The sequence below is a fragment of the Sciurus carolinensis genome, chromosome 12, assembly GCF_902686445.1.
Source record: "Sciurus carolinensis chromosome 12, mSciCar1.2, whole genome shotgun sequence".
Classification (NCBI taxonomy): domain Eukaryota; kingdom Metazoa; phylum Chordata; class Mammalia; order Rodentia; family Sciuridae; genus Sciurus; species Sciurus carolinensis.
In genome coordinates this window covers 94,065,583-94,081,994 of record NC_062224.1, presented here as the reverse complement: position 1 = coordinate 94,081,994, position 16,412 = coordinate 94,065,583, and the positions used below count along the sequence as shown (strand labels likewise).

Genomic DNA, 16,412 nt, shown 5'->3' with positions numbered 1-16,412 from the left:
AGAGATTAATCCTGTTCCTTTGACTTCATTTTGGCTAGAAGTAAAAGTCCAATAACTGAAAGTCTAATGCAGGCTTGATTGTAGTTTTGAAAAAATATTTGAATTTATTTAAAAGTATTCTGGTATGCTTTAGGTTTTAGGGGAACATTGTGTGATATTATACAAAATGAGTCAAATACCTGATGCAAATTGCATCTGCTGTAAAGTACCTTCATTATCTACTCTAAATAAAATTAGTATATTATATATTACTACTGTATTTAAACCAGCAGGAATTTCCATCCTTTTTCCAGATCTTATGTAAACGTATTTCAAGATTTTCATCTTGTGACTAAAGTAATATTTTTGTCTACAGTTATTAAGGTACTCAACCAGTTTTCTCTTTGTCGTTTTACGTTACAGAAAATACACTATGCTTAAGACTATCATCTTATGAAGTCCATACTTTCAGTATTACACTTTTTTTAATAGTTTCTGAAAGCATGGTATCTCTTTGCTCTTCCTATTTGAAAATCAAGTAAAGGGAATATTAAGAAAGTTCAAAATATGGTATCATTTTCTAGAGATTAAAATGATTATGGTTTTTACAAACTTCCATCTGTAAAATACATCGTATATACTATGGCATGTAGGTTTGAAACCTTGAAATAAATTTCAAGTAAAACTGAAGTTAAACTTTTTACTGATTGAATTTTTCACCCCTTTACAGGGTGGCATGGGTGTGTGTGTGTGTGTGTGTGTGTGTGTGTGTGTGTAAGTGTAAAATAACCATAGATAGAGCTAGGTGAGCTAGTAAAGTTTCACAAAATATGTAAAAAAGCACCCATATTAATGAGTTCAGCTCCTTTGAGGGAGAGATGGAGAAACTTGTGAGGAATTTTGTTTCTTTGATCCTTCTATGAAATTATGGATTTGTTCATAGATCATTGTCTCTGCATGTATCCTTATCTTATAATTACAAAATATCAACTGTCAGTTTTAGATAAGAAGTGCCACTTAAAAGTACTTTTACCAGAAACTTATAAATGTAACAAAATATTCGATATGTTGAAGGAAACTTTGCTGTGAAAATTAAAAAAATAAATTATTTTTAGGTCTTTGTCTGAAGCTATGTCAGTGGAAAAAATTGCTGCAATCAAAGCTAAAATTATGGCTAAGAAAAGATCTACTATCAAAACTGATCTAGATGATGATATAACTGCCCTTAAACAGAGGAGTTTTGTGGATGCTGAGGTAGATGTGACCCGAGATATTGTCAGCAGAGAGAGAGTGTGGAGAACACGAACGACAATATTACAGAGCACAGGAAAGGTAATAAAAATATTACATCCATTTGTGAGAGTTTGTATGTTCAGTCTTGTGTTAATTGTAGAATTGGTTAAAATTTTATATTAGGAGATTTTCTGTTTTATCTCTTTGAAAGTATCAAGAATAATGTAGATTGGCATGTGGGCATATTTACCATTCCATTCATACATGTGGTTGTTGATCTCCAGAGAAACTGTGTGAATTAAAATGTATGCCTCTTCACATATCACTTGTAAATCTAGAGTGTCCCAGTTTTCTTTTGACTCAGATTTTTGCCTGAACTTGGTAGAGAGTATTGAACGGCGAGCTCTCTGATCATCAGAGAACTGATAACATCCTTAATTTTATTCTCATGAAGTAGAGAACTTACAGAAATCAGTAAACATTTATTGGGTATATTTTATACATTAGATTCTATTTTAGGGATGTAGGAAATTTTTTATAAATTTTAAAATTATTGTTATTATTATTATTTTGGAGTACTAGGGATTGAACTCAGGGGTACTTAGCCACTGAGGCACATCCCCAACCCAATTTTGTTTTATTTAGAGACTGGGTCTCACTGAGTAGCTTAGTGCCTTGCTTTTGCTGAGGTTGGCTTTGAACTCATGGTCTTCCTGCCTCAACCTCCCGAGCTGCTTGAATTATAGGCATGCAGTACTATGCCTGGTGCTACTTTTGTTTTGTACTTTGAGACAATCTCACTAAGTTGCTTAGACCCTTGCTGAGTTGCTGAGGCTGATCTTGAACTTGTGATCCTTCTTAGTCTCCTGAGTTACTAGGATTATAGGACGTCTTTTAATTCTCCACTGATGCAGAGATGCTAGTAGTAATGATCTGGTAGGAATATTTGAAGAAGTGTGTGGGATTATTGATGAAACTGACTTTTAACATTGAGGCAGACTGGTTTTGATTGTAGAATGTTGAAAGCTTAACCTTAAATTTACTGTGCTATGTAAATAGCAATAAAGCTACCAGAAAAGACTATATACAAAAAGAATTGTTTGTTTCTGTTGTACTTTGACTTACTTCACAAAGTACTTTTAAAAGTTATTCTCAGAGTTTAGAATTATAGGCAAGATTTGAGCATATGAGTCAACTTCCATTTTCTATTTTTGTTATTTATAGTAAAATATTATACTTATTTTTGTGGTCTAATAAGACTAATACTTGAATGATACTATGACTTATTGTTGTAATTATTGAAAATCTTAAATTTATCGTAAGGAAATAGGTGTTATGGCTCTCCTTGCTTTTAAAACAAAAATTAAATTTTCAAGTAACTGAGATGAACAGTTTTCTTTGAGCTCTAGGTGGCAGGATTGTACCACAATTTCAAAACTGTGTATTCTAATTTAATGTGATTTTGGGGTACCATTGTATCTTTTTAAAGGTAAGTTAATACTTAAGAATTCTTTAGTAGCTGTACCTCTATGAGTATTAACGTTCTTAAATATAAAACCATATTTTGACCAATAATCATTTTGTATACTGTTTTCATCTCCTAAGCTTTGAAAAATACTGTTCAGTACTTAGAGCCCTGTAGATTTTAGACCTTCATCACTGCCAGTTATTAAGGTCTTCTTTTTTTCTGAGTTTTAAGGGGAAAAGACAGGGAAAAAAAAGGATAGGTTAAAGCTTTCATGAGAAATATAAGCATATCTTTTTATATAATTATATGATTGCAAGCACCCCAAATAAAGTAAACTGATTTTACTGTGCCATTAAAACACGTTTTTAAACTTCTTCAAATTAGTATATGCCTTATTCTATTTTGTGCTGCTAAAACAGCATACCACAGACTGAGTAACTTATAATAAACAGAAATTTATGTGGTTCATGGTTCTGGATGCTGAGAAGTCTAAGATCAAGGGACCACATCTGGCATGGTCTTCTTACTGCATCCTAACATAGTAGAAGGTATCACAAGAGAGCAAGGGACAGAAAGATAGAAGGGGACTGAACTAATTCTCTTAACAGAAACTCACTCCCATAATACATAATCCACTCAATCCCTCCTTGATTTGTATGAAAGGTCATCTCTTAAAAGTCCCACCTCTTAACACTGTTGCATTGAAGATTAAGTTTCTAGCACATAAATTTTGGGGAATACAGTATAAGGCAGATAATAATCACTTGTAATTCTACCAAACAATAACAGGTAATAGTAACAATTCTTTTAGAATTAGTGGGTTTTAGTACTTTATTAAAGTAGTGAGATTTGATTTTCATATGTTTTTATTAATTGTCATAATAAGACTAAGGTTTTATTTCCATTTTTCACCGTTGACCTTCAGTATGGTATAAAAGCAGTGGGTAGTGAAACTGCTGGCACCATTGCTTGAAACAAGGCAGTGGCACCAAACTTTAATAGTAGGCATTGTGTTCTTCATCCACAACAGTATTCTTGATGAAGTTTTAAAAGTAATTCTATTAAACCATGACCATCTAGTAAGTATTTTGTGTGATAAAATTGAAGTGTGGATAGCAGTTCTGGATACCAAAATACAGTGTACCTGAATAGCGCTTGTGCTGTTGTTTGAATTGTCAGTTAAATCAGCTGCTTTTTCACAGAAAACCATTTTTTATTTGAATAACTGTTATTTAGACTTGTGTATTTTGCAGACATTTTTTTTCCCAAAAATAAGGAAAGAAGTATGTTCCTTTAAGGAAAGCAATTGACAATATTTGTTGCCAATGATAAAAACATGAACTTTCATGAGAAAGTTAGAACTTTGAGAAATTTCTTCTTGCTATTATGACCTTAACAGTTTTCTAGTTCTTAGAATCTATGATGAGTCTTTTTTGAATTATTAACAAATATAAATGCAAATATAATAACAACTTGTTGATGCTGTATAATGCAACTTGTTAATATTTGGAAAATATGCACAATAGTGATTTCTATTGTTCCAGATGACCAGTACGTGGATTTAAAAAAATCCATTTGAAGTACGAGATAAACCAATGAATATTAAAGTAGTAATAAAAGAATTTTACAGATTGGGCTTCTAAATAGTTATCTTTAAACAGCTGACCATATGTTTTTGTTTCAGTATGATATCAAAGAATATCCACAGTTATCTGAAGAAATTTTTATATCCCTCCCTTTTCAAACTGTGTGAAGCTACATTTTCTCAATATTCTTTGATCAAACCAGATAGCACAGCAAATATTGTTAAAGCTGATATTAGAATATAGCTATCTTCTTTTAAGCCAGATGACATTAAAGACACTTGCAGAAATTTTAAAACTCTCCCTCTTGTTGCTACTTTTGAATATTTTGGAAAATAATTTTTTAATAAAATTATCACTTAAGTTTACATGGACTCACTTTTTTCTTGTTTTTAAAATGAGTTTATATTAAAAATTTGTCAGTTTCAGTTTTTCAGTATGATAAATTTTATAACATACCGAACTAGGGTCCTTAGTAATTTCTAAGAGTGCAAAGGGGTTCCGAGACCAGTGTTTGCTACTATAAAGAATTATAGGGGCTGGGGGTGTGGCTCAGTGGTAGAGCGCTTGCCTAGCATGTGTGAGGCACTAGGTTTGATTCTCAGCACTACATGTAAATAAATGAATAAAATAAAGGTCTATCAACATCAGAAAAAAAAAAAAGAATTACAAAACGAGTTAGTTTTGTACCTAATATGATGGTAATAGTTATGTTTGAAAGCCACTTCTCATTTTTTATACATTTTTATTTGTGTAGTATTTATTTAACATGTACAAACCAAACAAGTGCTAGGTACTATCTGGAGATGTATTTGTCCTAGATTTCTCAGAGGTTATATTTTTTGGCAGAAAACAAATTAATAAAGCAGTAATTAAGACATGCTCATGATAGGGTAGGCATCCAATAAGGGCAACTTAGTCAAGAAGAAAGCAGAGAGAATGATACTTAAAGTTTAAAAACTAGTGAGTAGTTGAAGGGATAAGGTTGGAAAGGTGGTCTAAGACAAAGAAACAAAATGACTTAATTTTTTGGCGTAGAGAAATCATGTTGCATTAGAGGTTCTTGAGGGCAGGCACCATGTCTTTGTTGATTACATCATTGTTTTTGAGTATCAATCAAGGTTTTTGGCTTATAGTAGAGTTTTAGGTATTCCTTAAAACTTCTAAGTGATTGGTAAGGAGAAAAAGACAGCCCAAAAGGAAATGTTGTACATGAGGGAGGGAAAAGAAACAAGAAAGAATAGTGTCTCAGAAGCCAAGAAAGAATATTTCATAAAGGAAACAGTAATCAACTAGTTAGTTGTGTCTAATGTTGTTTAGATTATTCATGCAAAAATTTAAATTTATTAGTAAATGCTTTCCAATTTTTCTGATTTTTTTTTCAGTGTTCACATTGACATCTAACAGTGTCTCAAACTTTGAACATCTCATCCATGACAATCTGAAATTAGTACTGGAGTTTATACTTAGAGGGGGATATTGCTGTTAATTTCTATCAGAATTAGGGAACCTCTTTTGATAGCAAATCTGTTATATTTTTATTTTTGCTTATTTTATATTCCTGGTTATACATTTCACTAGATACAGTATGAATAAAATTGTAAATAAAAATTGCTGTTTAAATAAATTTAAAAATGAAATGAATAGTACTGGGTTTATAATAATTGGTGTCTGGGTGAATTTAATGGTAGTAGTTGGTTGATACTTTTTTGTTTAATCGTCTTGTGTTTTCCATTGCTTTATTGCCTGTGACTGGGTACTCTGTAAAGAAAAGAAGTTAAGGACTGGGGATGTTGTAGCTAAGTGGTAGAGGGTTTGCTAGCATGTGCAAGGCTCCAACATAGGGCGGAGTGTGGGGGTGAAAGGACGAATAAAAATAAAAGGTTCATTTAGCTCACAGTTTTGGAGTTTGAAAGTCCAAGATTGAGCAGCCTCATCTGTAGCTAGTACACAGTATGGCAGAGAAATGGAAAAGGAATTGACTACATGCAGAAGGGGACAAGTGTATGTGATATCCTTGCTGAGTAACCACCTACTATGAAGAACTGTTAGAGATAAGCTTTAATCCTTTCCAAGAGTAATGCTCCCGATGACCTGCTTACCTCCTGTTAAGCCTCATCTTTTAGAGGTTTCATCACCTCAGCATTACCACACCAAGGAACAAGTAAGTCTCTAGCACATGAATCCTTGAGAGGAGACAAACCATAGCAATGATAATGGCACCTTATTGTGATAAAGTAGGGAAGAATTGATAGGAAGAAAACTTAATCATAATTGCTTATTGAGTGCATTACTGCCTTTGTATATTTAATTTTAAGTGGGCTTAATCAGAATCCATTTATATTTTAGAATTTTTCCAAGAATATTTTTGCAATTCTTCAGTCTGTAAAAGCCAGAGAGGAAGGGCGTGCACCTGAACAGCGACCAGCTCCAAATGCAGCACCTGTGGTAAGAATGTTTTACTCTTTATATTGTGATTTTAATGAAAGTGCCAAATTTCAGTGTTGTAGTCTTAGAGTTTAAATGAGTAGATTGTAAAACTGTTGTTGCTTCAGTGTACCTTAATGATGTGAAGACCCTTTTCAGCATGAAAAGTTATTTCAGCAGGAACTCTGGTGTCATTCTTATGACTGAGGAAATATACCTTGCTACATATCTGGTATGAATGGGTTAATTAGGAGAAATATTCTAAGTAATTATTTTAGGTAACCATAACTGGCTTAGTTACTGTTATGTGGGAGAATCACTGACCATTTGTTTAACATATAAGTCCCTGTTACCTTTCAGTTTGGGACTAACTTTGATGTCCTTCCTATCTGTGACATCTTGGTGACATATTTTCCCTAATCATTTGCCTTTCATTATCCCTCATTGTAGACTGTGAATTTTGGATAAAGTATTTGCAAATTAAATTATGCATTTTTGGATTGGTAATACTTGGTAATGATGTTAGTTTTGAGTCATAAATAGTACCTCAGAAATGACTAATGGTCGTTAAGTAACTAGTGGTTTACTCATCACTTTTACTGACTATATTAAGAAAAAACTTAGAATACAAATATTCCTATTGTGTTTTTAATTATGAGAATTAAAAAATATTAATTTGTAGCTCATAATTTATTTTCCTGCAGGATCCTACGTTGCGTACTAAACAGCCTATCCCAGCTGCCTACAACAGATATGACCAAGAAAGATTCAAAGGAAAAGAAGGCAAGTTGCTTAATTTTTATCTTCCCCTTACTGTTGCGTTGACCTTAAGAGTTAGTATATAAGAAGCCTCATGTTTAAGAGGGTTTGCAAAGTAACTTTGCAGGCCAAATCTGACTCACTGTGTTTTTTGTAAAAGTGTTTTGTTTTTTTAGAACACAGCCACATTTAATTCATGTTTTATTTGTGTCTGCTTTAGCTCTGCTATAGCACAATTGTGTTGTGACAGAGCTTATGTAGCCTGCAAATCTTTCTGGCCCATTACAGAAAATTTATGAACTTCTGGTTAGTAGTTTGGATTCTGGATCCAGATAAACTCTTGTCTGTATTAATTTCTATGTAAATTTTAGTGCTACTTTAAGTGCATTTCACCTTAGTTTCCTCCCATCTGTAATTATAGCACTAAGAGTAGTGTACCTATCTCTTAGAGTTATTTTGGGGATTAAACCAGTTAAAAAGGTCCTTAGAATAGGGTCTGGTATGTAAAAAACTATTTATTTTAGAATACATTCCTACTAAATGTATAATATATACCTCAGATTGTAATTTTGGAGTACAACTTTTTTTTAACTTAGGGAATATCATAATATTAGATGCCTTCAGACACTATCATTGAGTATTCATAAATAATTTGGTGGTTATAAAGTATTTTATTCAGTCTCATTTATATATATATATATATATATTTTTTTTTTTTTTTTTTTTTTTGGCGGTGCTGGGAATTGAACCTAAGGCCTTGTGCTTGCAAGGCTACCAACTGAGCTATATCCCCAGCCCCTTGAATATATTTTTGAGACTAGTATCTCAATGTTTTTATGTTTACAAAATTATAATGTACCCCTTTATATATTAAATTGAAGACTTTGTTATACTGTTGAACTTTGAGATATAATGGAAATTATTACTTCAGATTTTTTTTATCTGTCACATAATACATAAAGTCTAACAATGAACTGCTTTCCTTTGTAGAAACGGAAGGCTTTAAAATTGACACCATGGGTACCTACCATGGTATGACGCTGAAATCTGTAACGGTAAGTTATTTTGCTTATGGATGTTACTTTATGTGAGATCCAGGCATTTTATGTGAGTAGCACATATTGAGGAAAATTTTGGTTCTCATTTATTATTTTATACTTGAAACATTTTTCTTTAATAACCAGTTGTGCTGGTAGAGCTGTGTGATTTATTATTTGAGTTGATGGATGTTTTGCTTCTTTTTTCCAAACTGGGTTTGAGTATGTGTAAATAAAAACTGTTTTGATTAACTTGCAACTAGGATGATGCTGTGTAGAAATAATTACTTGTAGATATTCTGACCAAGTAAAATTTAGACTTTTAATTTTTATTTAAACCATGATAGGACTTGGTTGTGTAGAGCCTAAATTCTATTACTTTATTTTATACACTTATTATTTTGCATACTTAAGGCTTCAGAGTCTGGAGCATTATGCCTTTTATGCTTTAAAATACTATGTGAATGAATTAGAGTGTATATGCTTGAAACAAATACCAAAGTTACTTTTGTTTTTTCTTGTGTCATCTGATCTTTACAGACTCCATGTTACATGGAATCATAATATATTTGCTATGAATTAAGATACATTTTTATATCTGTCTGGGATTTGCCATGCTTTACTTGGTCATTTCTTGAAGCAGGCAGTAAATAAATGTTGAGAATCTGGTCAGAAAGTTAAAATTTTTATTTATTTTTCAAAACTTCAGATTGGAACTTGGTATTATGTAATTTGTTAATATGCTTGTTTTTAGATTGTTATCAGACTTATTTTTATATTACTGAAGCTGTTTCTAGACTCATTAATTTATTCAACAATTTCTGAGCCCTTGCATCAGACCTTGTTTTAGTGACTGGGCATGTAGTTGTGAATAAGACAGATGGGGCTTCTTTAGACATTAGTCAGAGAGGACTTTCTGAGATGACAGCTGAAAAGAGACCTGGCAGAACTGCATTTCCTATAAGGCAAGGCAGGGGTCAGGACTGAGGCCCTATAGAGCAACTGCCAACAAGGCCAGTGTGTACAATTACGTGAATGAGGGGAAAAGTGGTAAGAAATTAAATATCCATCTTTTAAGATCTGCCTGGTTTCTCCTGATTTAAAAATACAATTCATAACTTTTAAGGTTTAATTTAAATTCTTAAGTTTTTTAGTTATTGACATTTTCTTGGGGACAGAACTTCCTTACTAATTGTACCTTGAGTGATTATACCTTTGGGGAACTGAATGAAACTGCCATCCTTAGGTAGCATCAAAGTTAAGTTTTTGTTATTGTCATTGTTTTTCTTCTTTCTTTCCCATTGCTCTGAAATGCCATGGAATTTGTTTCATTATTTGAGCTTTTATGCAAAGAATAATAAGATCAATGATGGTTATACAGAGACATTTTTTCTAAATTCCAAGAATATATATATATATATTTTTTTTTTCCACCCTTCTCCCCACCAAGAATATATTCTTAACTGAACGTTACAGGAATGATACAGTTTTGCTTCCTCATTAGATTTTCTTTCTAAATACACTTAAAAGAGGTGAATTTAAGGAAATTTTTGCTGTATGATTTTAGAAAGAGTCAGAAAAAGGTATTTTATTTGGAATTCAGTAGAAAGACTAAAAATGGTCAAATTGCTAGTAATTTTATTATTTCATTACCCATTTTGAATTTCTGTGCTGTTTTTGTCTTAATTTATATAGCAGTTGTTGAAAGAATACATCCAAGTTTGAATTTGAAAGCTTTTGGTTTTCAGGTTTTTTTTTTAGTTGTACCTTAAATGTAGGCTTCTAATATTAAAATTTTTCTTTTTTTCGGTTTTGAAATTATTACCCTATTGGTGGGTTTGCCCACTTTATACTTAATTTTCTGTTTAAGAAAGTTTCTCTCTTGTAATTTTCAGCCACACATACTAAGCTGTTAAATGTGTGATAAAAGGCTTTGTTGCCCACATTGTGACTTCCTTTCTAATTTATGTATAATTCATTTTTGCTACCATTATTTTTCAAAGTTTTGATGTGCTTAGTTATTGAAATTAGAATCAGTCCAGGATTAATCTACATCTCTTTTAAGTTAAACATCAGAGATCTACTAGATGAAAGACTAAATCAACAAATCGACAATTTAATTCAAATGTGTTTTTTCCTATAGGTGTTAGAGAGAAGGGCATGTGTTTTGGTAATCATATTTCATAAGAATCATAAGTTACTGAAATTTATTAAGGAAGTAAAGCCCAGGCAGGGTGTTAACATATAAACAATAATTTATTGAAATTGAAGCCCCAGCTATCTTTAATATTACAAATTTGTGTAGTTGAATATCTGGTTTACTTTTTTTCTTTTGAGAAGGGAGGCAGTGGGTATCTCACCTGTGTTGCCTACACTGGTTTGAACTCTTAGCCTCATGATTCTCCTGTTTCAGTCTTCTAAGTAGGTGGGACTATAGGTGTATGCTACTATGCCCAGCTTGTAGTTGACTTTTTTGACAGGACATTTGTTTTATAGTAAAGGTTTCAGAGGCACAAGCCATGAAATTGTTGCTGGAAAGCTTTTCTGAGCTGGGAACATTCCCTTGAAATGTGTTACTTGGATTCTGTAATGTTTAAGAAAACACTAGCTTAGCCAAATTTTGTGATAAAGAAATTCTCTCTCTCTCTTCGTCGTCCCCCCCCCCCCCCCCCCCCCCCCCGTACCTGGGATTGAACCCAGCATTTCTTAGCCACTGAGCCACATCACAGCCCTTTTATTTTGATTTTGAGACAGAGTCTCAAAAAGTTGCTCAGGACCTTGCTAAGTTGCTAAGGCTGGTCTTGAACTTGGGGTCTTCCTGCCTCATCGTTTTTAATGTGTGATATCAAAATTGGAATATAAAAATATGCTGCTTTTAAAGATAAAAGTAAACTTCTTTCTGAAGTTTATTTACTACCAGTTTGCTCCTTTTTTCCTTTTATTGGGGTACATTTTTTAAAAGAAGTAGTCTTACATAGAATCAAGTTAAGCAAAACTATCCTAGAATTATGGGTTGAAAAGAGAAAGCTTTCTTAGGGGAAAATACTTATAAATTTTCATGGATTCCTTTTGTGGAAAAGCCATCATAGACTAAGAAAATGTCAGTTGACATTGCTTTTTATTATTAAAACAAATAGGAGGAGATGCTTTTTTTTTTTGTTAGTTGGATAGTAGGAAGGAGCCTATCTGTAGTTCTGCTGGACATGGTATAAAAAACTATAATCCCAGTGACTCTTGTTTATAGGAATTTGACAGTTGTATTGAGAATGACTTCATTTTAACCTCCCTAGCTTGTTCATGCAAAAAGGTTACAAATTCTAACCCCTATTTGTTCTTTTCCTCCTTTCTTATTCAGTATCATTGACTTTTAATTACCTTATTATCTTCATTTTTGAGAAAGCATCTTGCACCCTGAAATCTTACAGACTGAAAGACATAATAGCTCTTACAGTAAGACATAGCAGTTCTTAACAATGAGTGTTTTATGGGGAACCATTCTCTTGATAGTAATCAAGATTTCCAGTATCTATGTTAGAAGTGTATTAGTAGCACCATCACCTTTCACTTTCAGGGGGATTTAGAATCTCAGTTTCTCAACCAGATGGTATTTTTAAATCACGAACATGTGCATTAGTATCCTCTCCACCATACCATTGTTAGGTAAAGCTTCTTTCCTTCTCATGTGGTTGCTGATTAATTTATTATTCATTTCTGTTGGAGGTATCATGGAAGTAATGTAGTAGCACTAATGTTCTGAAGTTTTCTAGAACCCAGGCCAACCAAGATGGAGATAATTGCTTAACGTATCCTTTCTTGGGACTCTCCTTTTCTCCCTTCTTCTTTTCCTCTCTTTCTTCAGCAAATGTTGGTTGAATACTTGGCTCTGTGCCATGCGCTTTGCCATCCTCTGATGGGGGTTTTGAGACATCAGAGGTGAATAAAACGAGATGTGTTCTCATGGCCTTTGTTGGTCTAGTGTGGGAGAGAGATATTAGTCAGTGACTTGAATGTGATAATGTGAATTTGCCATCAATGTGGAGGTACATTGTGCCTCGAGAGACTAAAATTGGAGAATTCGTGATAGGAGTCAACAAATACTTCATTGAGGAGATAATACTTGGAGAAAGAGCTGAAGTTTCTTGAAGTAGGAGTTAACTTAAAGATGGCAGGAAAGCATTTTTAGGAACAGGAAATAAAAAGTAATATTAAAAACTCTGTGATAGGAAAGAATATGGCACATAGAAGACTTTTTGACTTCTGTGTAGGTTTTAATTATGCCTGTAGACAGTTTTTTCCTAGAATTAGATTCAACCTACCTGTTTGTAAATGCCAGTACATTTTCCTGTATGTCTTGTCGAACATACTTCTGAGGTCATTCATTGTGCCCATGTAAATGTGACCCCAAATATGTTAGATATCTGTTGTAGTTTAAAATTTAGCGTACCTAATATTTTAGTTAACATTTTCACTGCTGTGACTAAAAGGACCCGACCAGCATAGCTGCAGAGGAGGAAAAGCTTATCACGGTTCCAGAGGTCTCAATCCATAGATGGCTGCTCCATTCTTTGGGGCTTAAGGTGAGGCAAGCATTATGGCTGAAGAGTGTGGCTTATGGAAGCAGGTCACATGATGATCAGGAAGCAGAGAGAGAAAACTCCACTTTCCAGATACAAAATATATGCCCCATAGCCATGACCCCAAGGAACCACTTCTTCCAGCCACACCCCTCTTGCCTTCAGCCACCACTCAGTTAATCCCATCAGGTATTAAGTCACTGATTACATTAAGGCTGTAGCCCAATCATCTCTCCAAACTTTCTTGGATTGTCTCACATGTAAGCTTTTGGGGGACACCTCACATCCAAACCATAACACTGACATTTAAAAAGAGTTTATTGCATAATCTAGATTTCCAGTTTCTTTGAACTGTCAGCAGTTTCCTCACTGGCTATTGGGTCCACAGTCTCATGGTACCAACATCTACCTCAGGAGTGGCTGCTTTACCTTCTTTTTATTTATTTATTTATTTATTTTGGTACCAGGGATTGAATCCAGGGGCATGTGACCATTGAGCTACAATCCCAACCCTTTTTTGTATTTTATTTAGAGGCAGGGTCTCACCTTTTTGTGTTTTATTTATTTAGAGGTAATTTGCTTAGGACCTGCCTCAACCTCTGGAGCCCTTGGGATTACAGGCATGTAAAATGCTTAGTACAAAGAGGACTCAGCGAATGATGACTTTTACTTTGAATTTATGATTGTCTCTATAATCTAAATGTAACTTACAAGTAAATGTTGGGGGCTGGGGTTGTAGCTCAGTGGTAGTGAGCTTACCTAGCATGTGTGAGGCACTGGGTTTAATTCTCAGCACCACATAAAAATAAAATAAAGGTTGCCCATCAACAACTAAAAAAAACCCAAAATATAAAAATATAAAAAGGAAGTTAATGTTGGCTACAGCTTCATTGTTGTATTTAAGATTCCTTATTTAATGTTAATTGTTTTCAGAGTTGTGAAGACTAGTTTTATTTACATATTAAGAGAATCCTTTTCCTCTCTGGTAATTGGGATGTTTTTGCTCCAGCTGTGTGTAGTAATGTTGTAGCAGAGATCTGTAGTCTTTGAGAGAAAATAGCTGTAAAGAAGTTTTCATGTAGCGTGATAGCTACAACATTACTAAGTTACTAACTATAATTTAGCTAGGTTAGTCTTTTCCACCCACCTATTAGGGTCCAATTGTAGAAAAAGAGGTAATTTGCTTAGATTTAAATTATTTATTTTGACCTGGAAAGTATATTAAGTGTTTAGGATTTAATATAGAGTCAGAGAATTATAAGTAGGATATTAATATTTATTATGCAGGATTTCCTATACTCTACATTTAGACTGCTATACTGCTTAAGAATATTACACTTGAAATAATTTTAAAAACTTAATTTTCTCGATATTTCAGGGAACAGAGTGACTCTGTCCTATTTCATTCTGAGAAGTATATATGTGTACCTTTAAATACAATAAAACATTTGGTTTCATATGAATGTGTTTTTTTTAAGTAAAAGTTAAGAATTAAATACTGCATATAATCCCATTATCTCTTAAACTTTTGGATGATAGTTATATTAATTTCTACCTGATACACTAATATTTTAGTATTAACATTGATAATTTTATGCAGTTCCAAAATTATATCTTCATTTTCATAGACTTTTCTAAGAAGCTGTCACTACATTGAATAGACATTTTTTTCCCCTCTGTACTCATAAAACATCTTTTGCATACTAATTTTCCCAGCAACAAGTTTTTTTTGAGGGGGAGTAATATAGTTTATAGATTTGGGCTGTGCTTTGATATGAGGTAGATACAAGAGAGAATTTTCTGTTATGATTTGTTGCAGCAAGTTAGGCATTGGCATTTTTAATCTGAAAAGTCCCTAACTTATTTAGCGACTTGTTTTGAGGTTTAATACCTTCTTTAGTATTATCCTCAGTGCTGTTTGATTGTAGCATGAAATTATTTGTAATTATTGTAGACTTTTTTTTGCATTAAGTATATATAGTAAATTTTTTATACTGAATAGTACATATAACACTTTTTAAAAGTTGCCTCGTATTTAGAGTATGCATTTTTTTAGATGGACGGGTATTGGTCTTATTGCACTGACTTGTGGTAAGAGGTATCAGAATCCAGTTTAACCTTACTGTTTTATCAGCATAATCGGCATTTAGATGTTAATGTGCTTTAAGAAAAATTAGTTTTACCAGCAGCACATATTAATAGGTGTCAATTTTAATACAGTAAACTGAAAGTAATTTTTCTAAGGTTTTTAAGTTTATATATCTTACTGGCATTTAGTGAAAATCCATTGCACAGTTTATGGTATTTTGGTATAAGCCTATACAGTCATATTCCATTAATTTAGGTTTGCATCTCATTAATGAGTAATTATTGGTTTACCCCAAACATGGTAGGAATTTTAGTAATGTCTTTAGCATAATCTAGTAATATCTGTAGCATAACCTTTAAAATCAATTTCCTAATAACCATGTAGTCAATGACATGATCACAAAACTGACACTTATTTTGAAAGTGTAGACAAAGCTATTATTGCCATAGGTCAGGAATAATCTGGAAGTCATTGCACGATTCTTTAGTTACAAACCTGATATCACCTGTCTCCAAGTGTTTTAATATTGATCATTATAAGAATAGGAGAAAATATTCATACATATATGAATATGGCATAATGAATTCCACTCTTATGTATAATTCCAACACCAACTTAAAACAAAGTGAAAATAGGTGGTCCATTGGTAGACACTGACGAACCAAAAAGGAAAAATAGAAACTAGTTTGAGAATACAATGATATTTTCTTAATAACATGAAGTTTTAGTATGATTATATATTCTTTTAATTGTAGTTTTGTGCATTAATGCTGTAATTATATACGACTGAATTACACAAAAGCAGATTTTAATTTTCTTTTAGCTTATTATTCTTTCAGACATACTACAATAGATTTTTAAATTTTAAATTTCTACTTAACTGCTTGACACTTTAATCCATTCAATTTTAACAGTTAATATTAGTATTAAATATGTTTCATCAATTTTAAGTTCTGGCTCCCTCTCATTTTAGTTTTATGTATTTCCCTTTATTTTGAGAACAGAGATTAATCTTTAATATTTCCTTTAATTTCAGTGACATGATTTTAATCACTTCGTTCATGAAACAATATAGTATATTTAATGACATGTTTGGATGTTTAGGTATATTCTTGATAAATACTTTTCTGTTTGCTGTTGTTGACTGAGCTTTCATTTGCTTTATTGGTTTTAGGTCTTCATAAATTCATTAACATTCTCCATGAATTTTCAATCTTTTATATTATTCCTGCATTCAAATTATTATTCTCTTATTTGTTTTAA

General features: G+C 32.7%; 1 protein-coding gene across 2 annotated transcripts in view; it reads left to right on the top strand.

The window, feature by feature from the left end:
- Cdc73 (cell division cycle 73) overlaps positions 1–16,412 on the top strand; it is a 120,228-nt gene that overhangs the window by 25,337 nt on the left and 78,479 nt on the right. For both annotated transcript variants that reach the window (XM_047520550.1, XM_047520551.1), the window contains exons 7-10: positions 1,095–1,311; positions 6,613–6,711; positions 7,395–7,473; positions 8,440–8,504. In XM_047520550.1, coding sequence (XP_047376506.1) covers positions 1,095–1,311; positions 6,613–6,711; positions 7,395–7,473; positions 8,440–8,504 — 460 coding nt within the window. The remainder of the gene's footprint in view (positions 1–1,094; positions 1,312–6,612; positions 6,712–7,394; positions 7,474–8,439; positions 8,505–16,412) is intronic.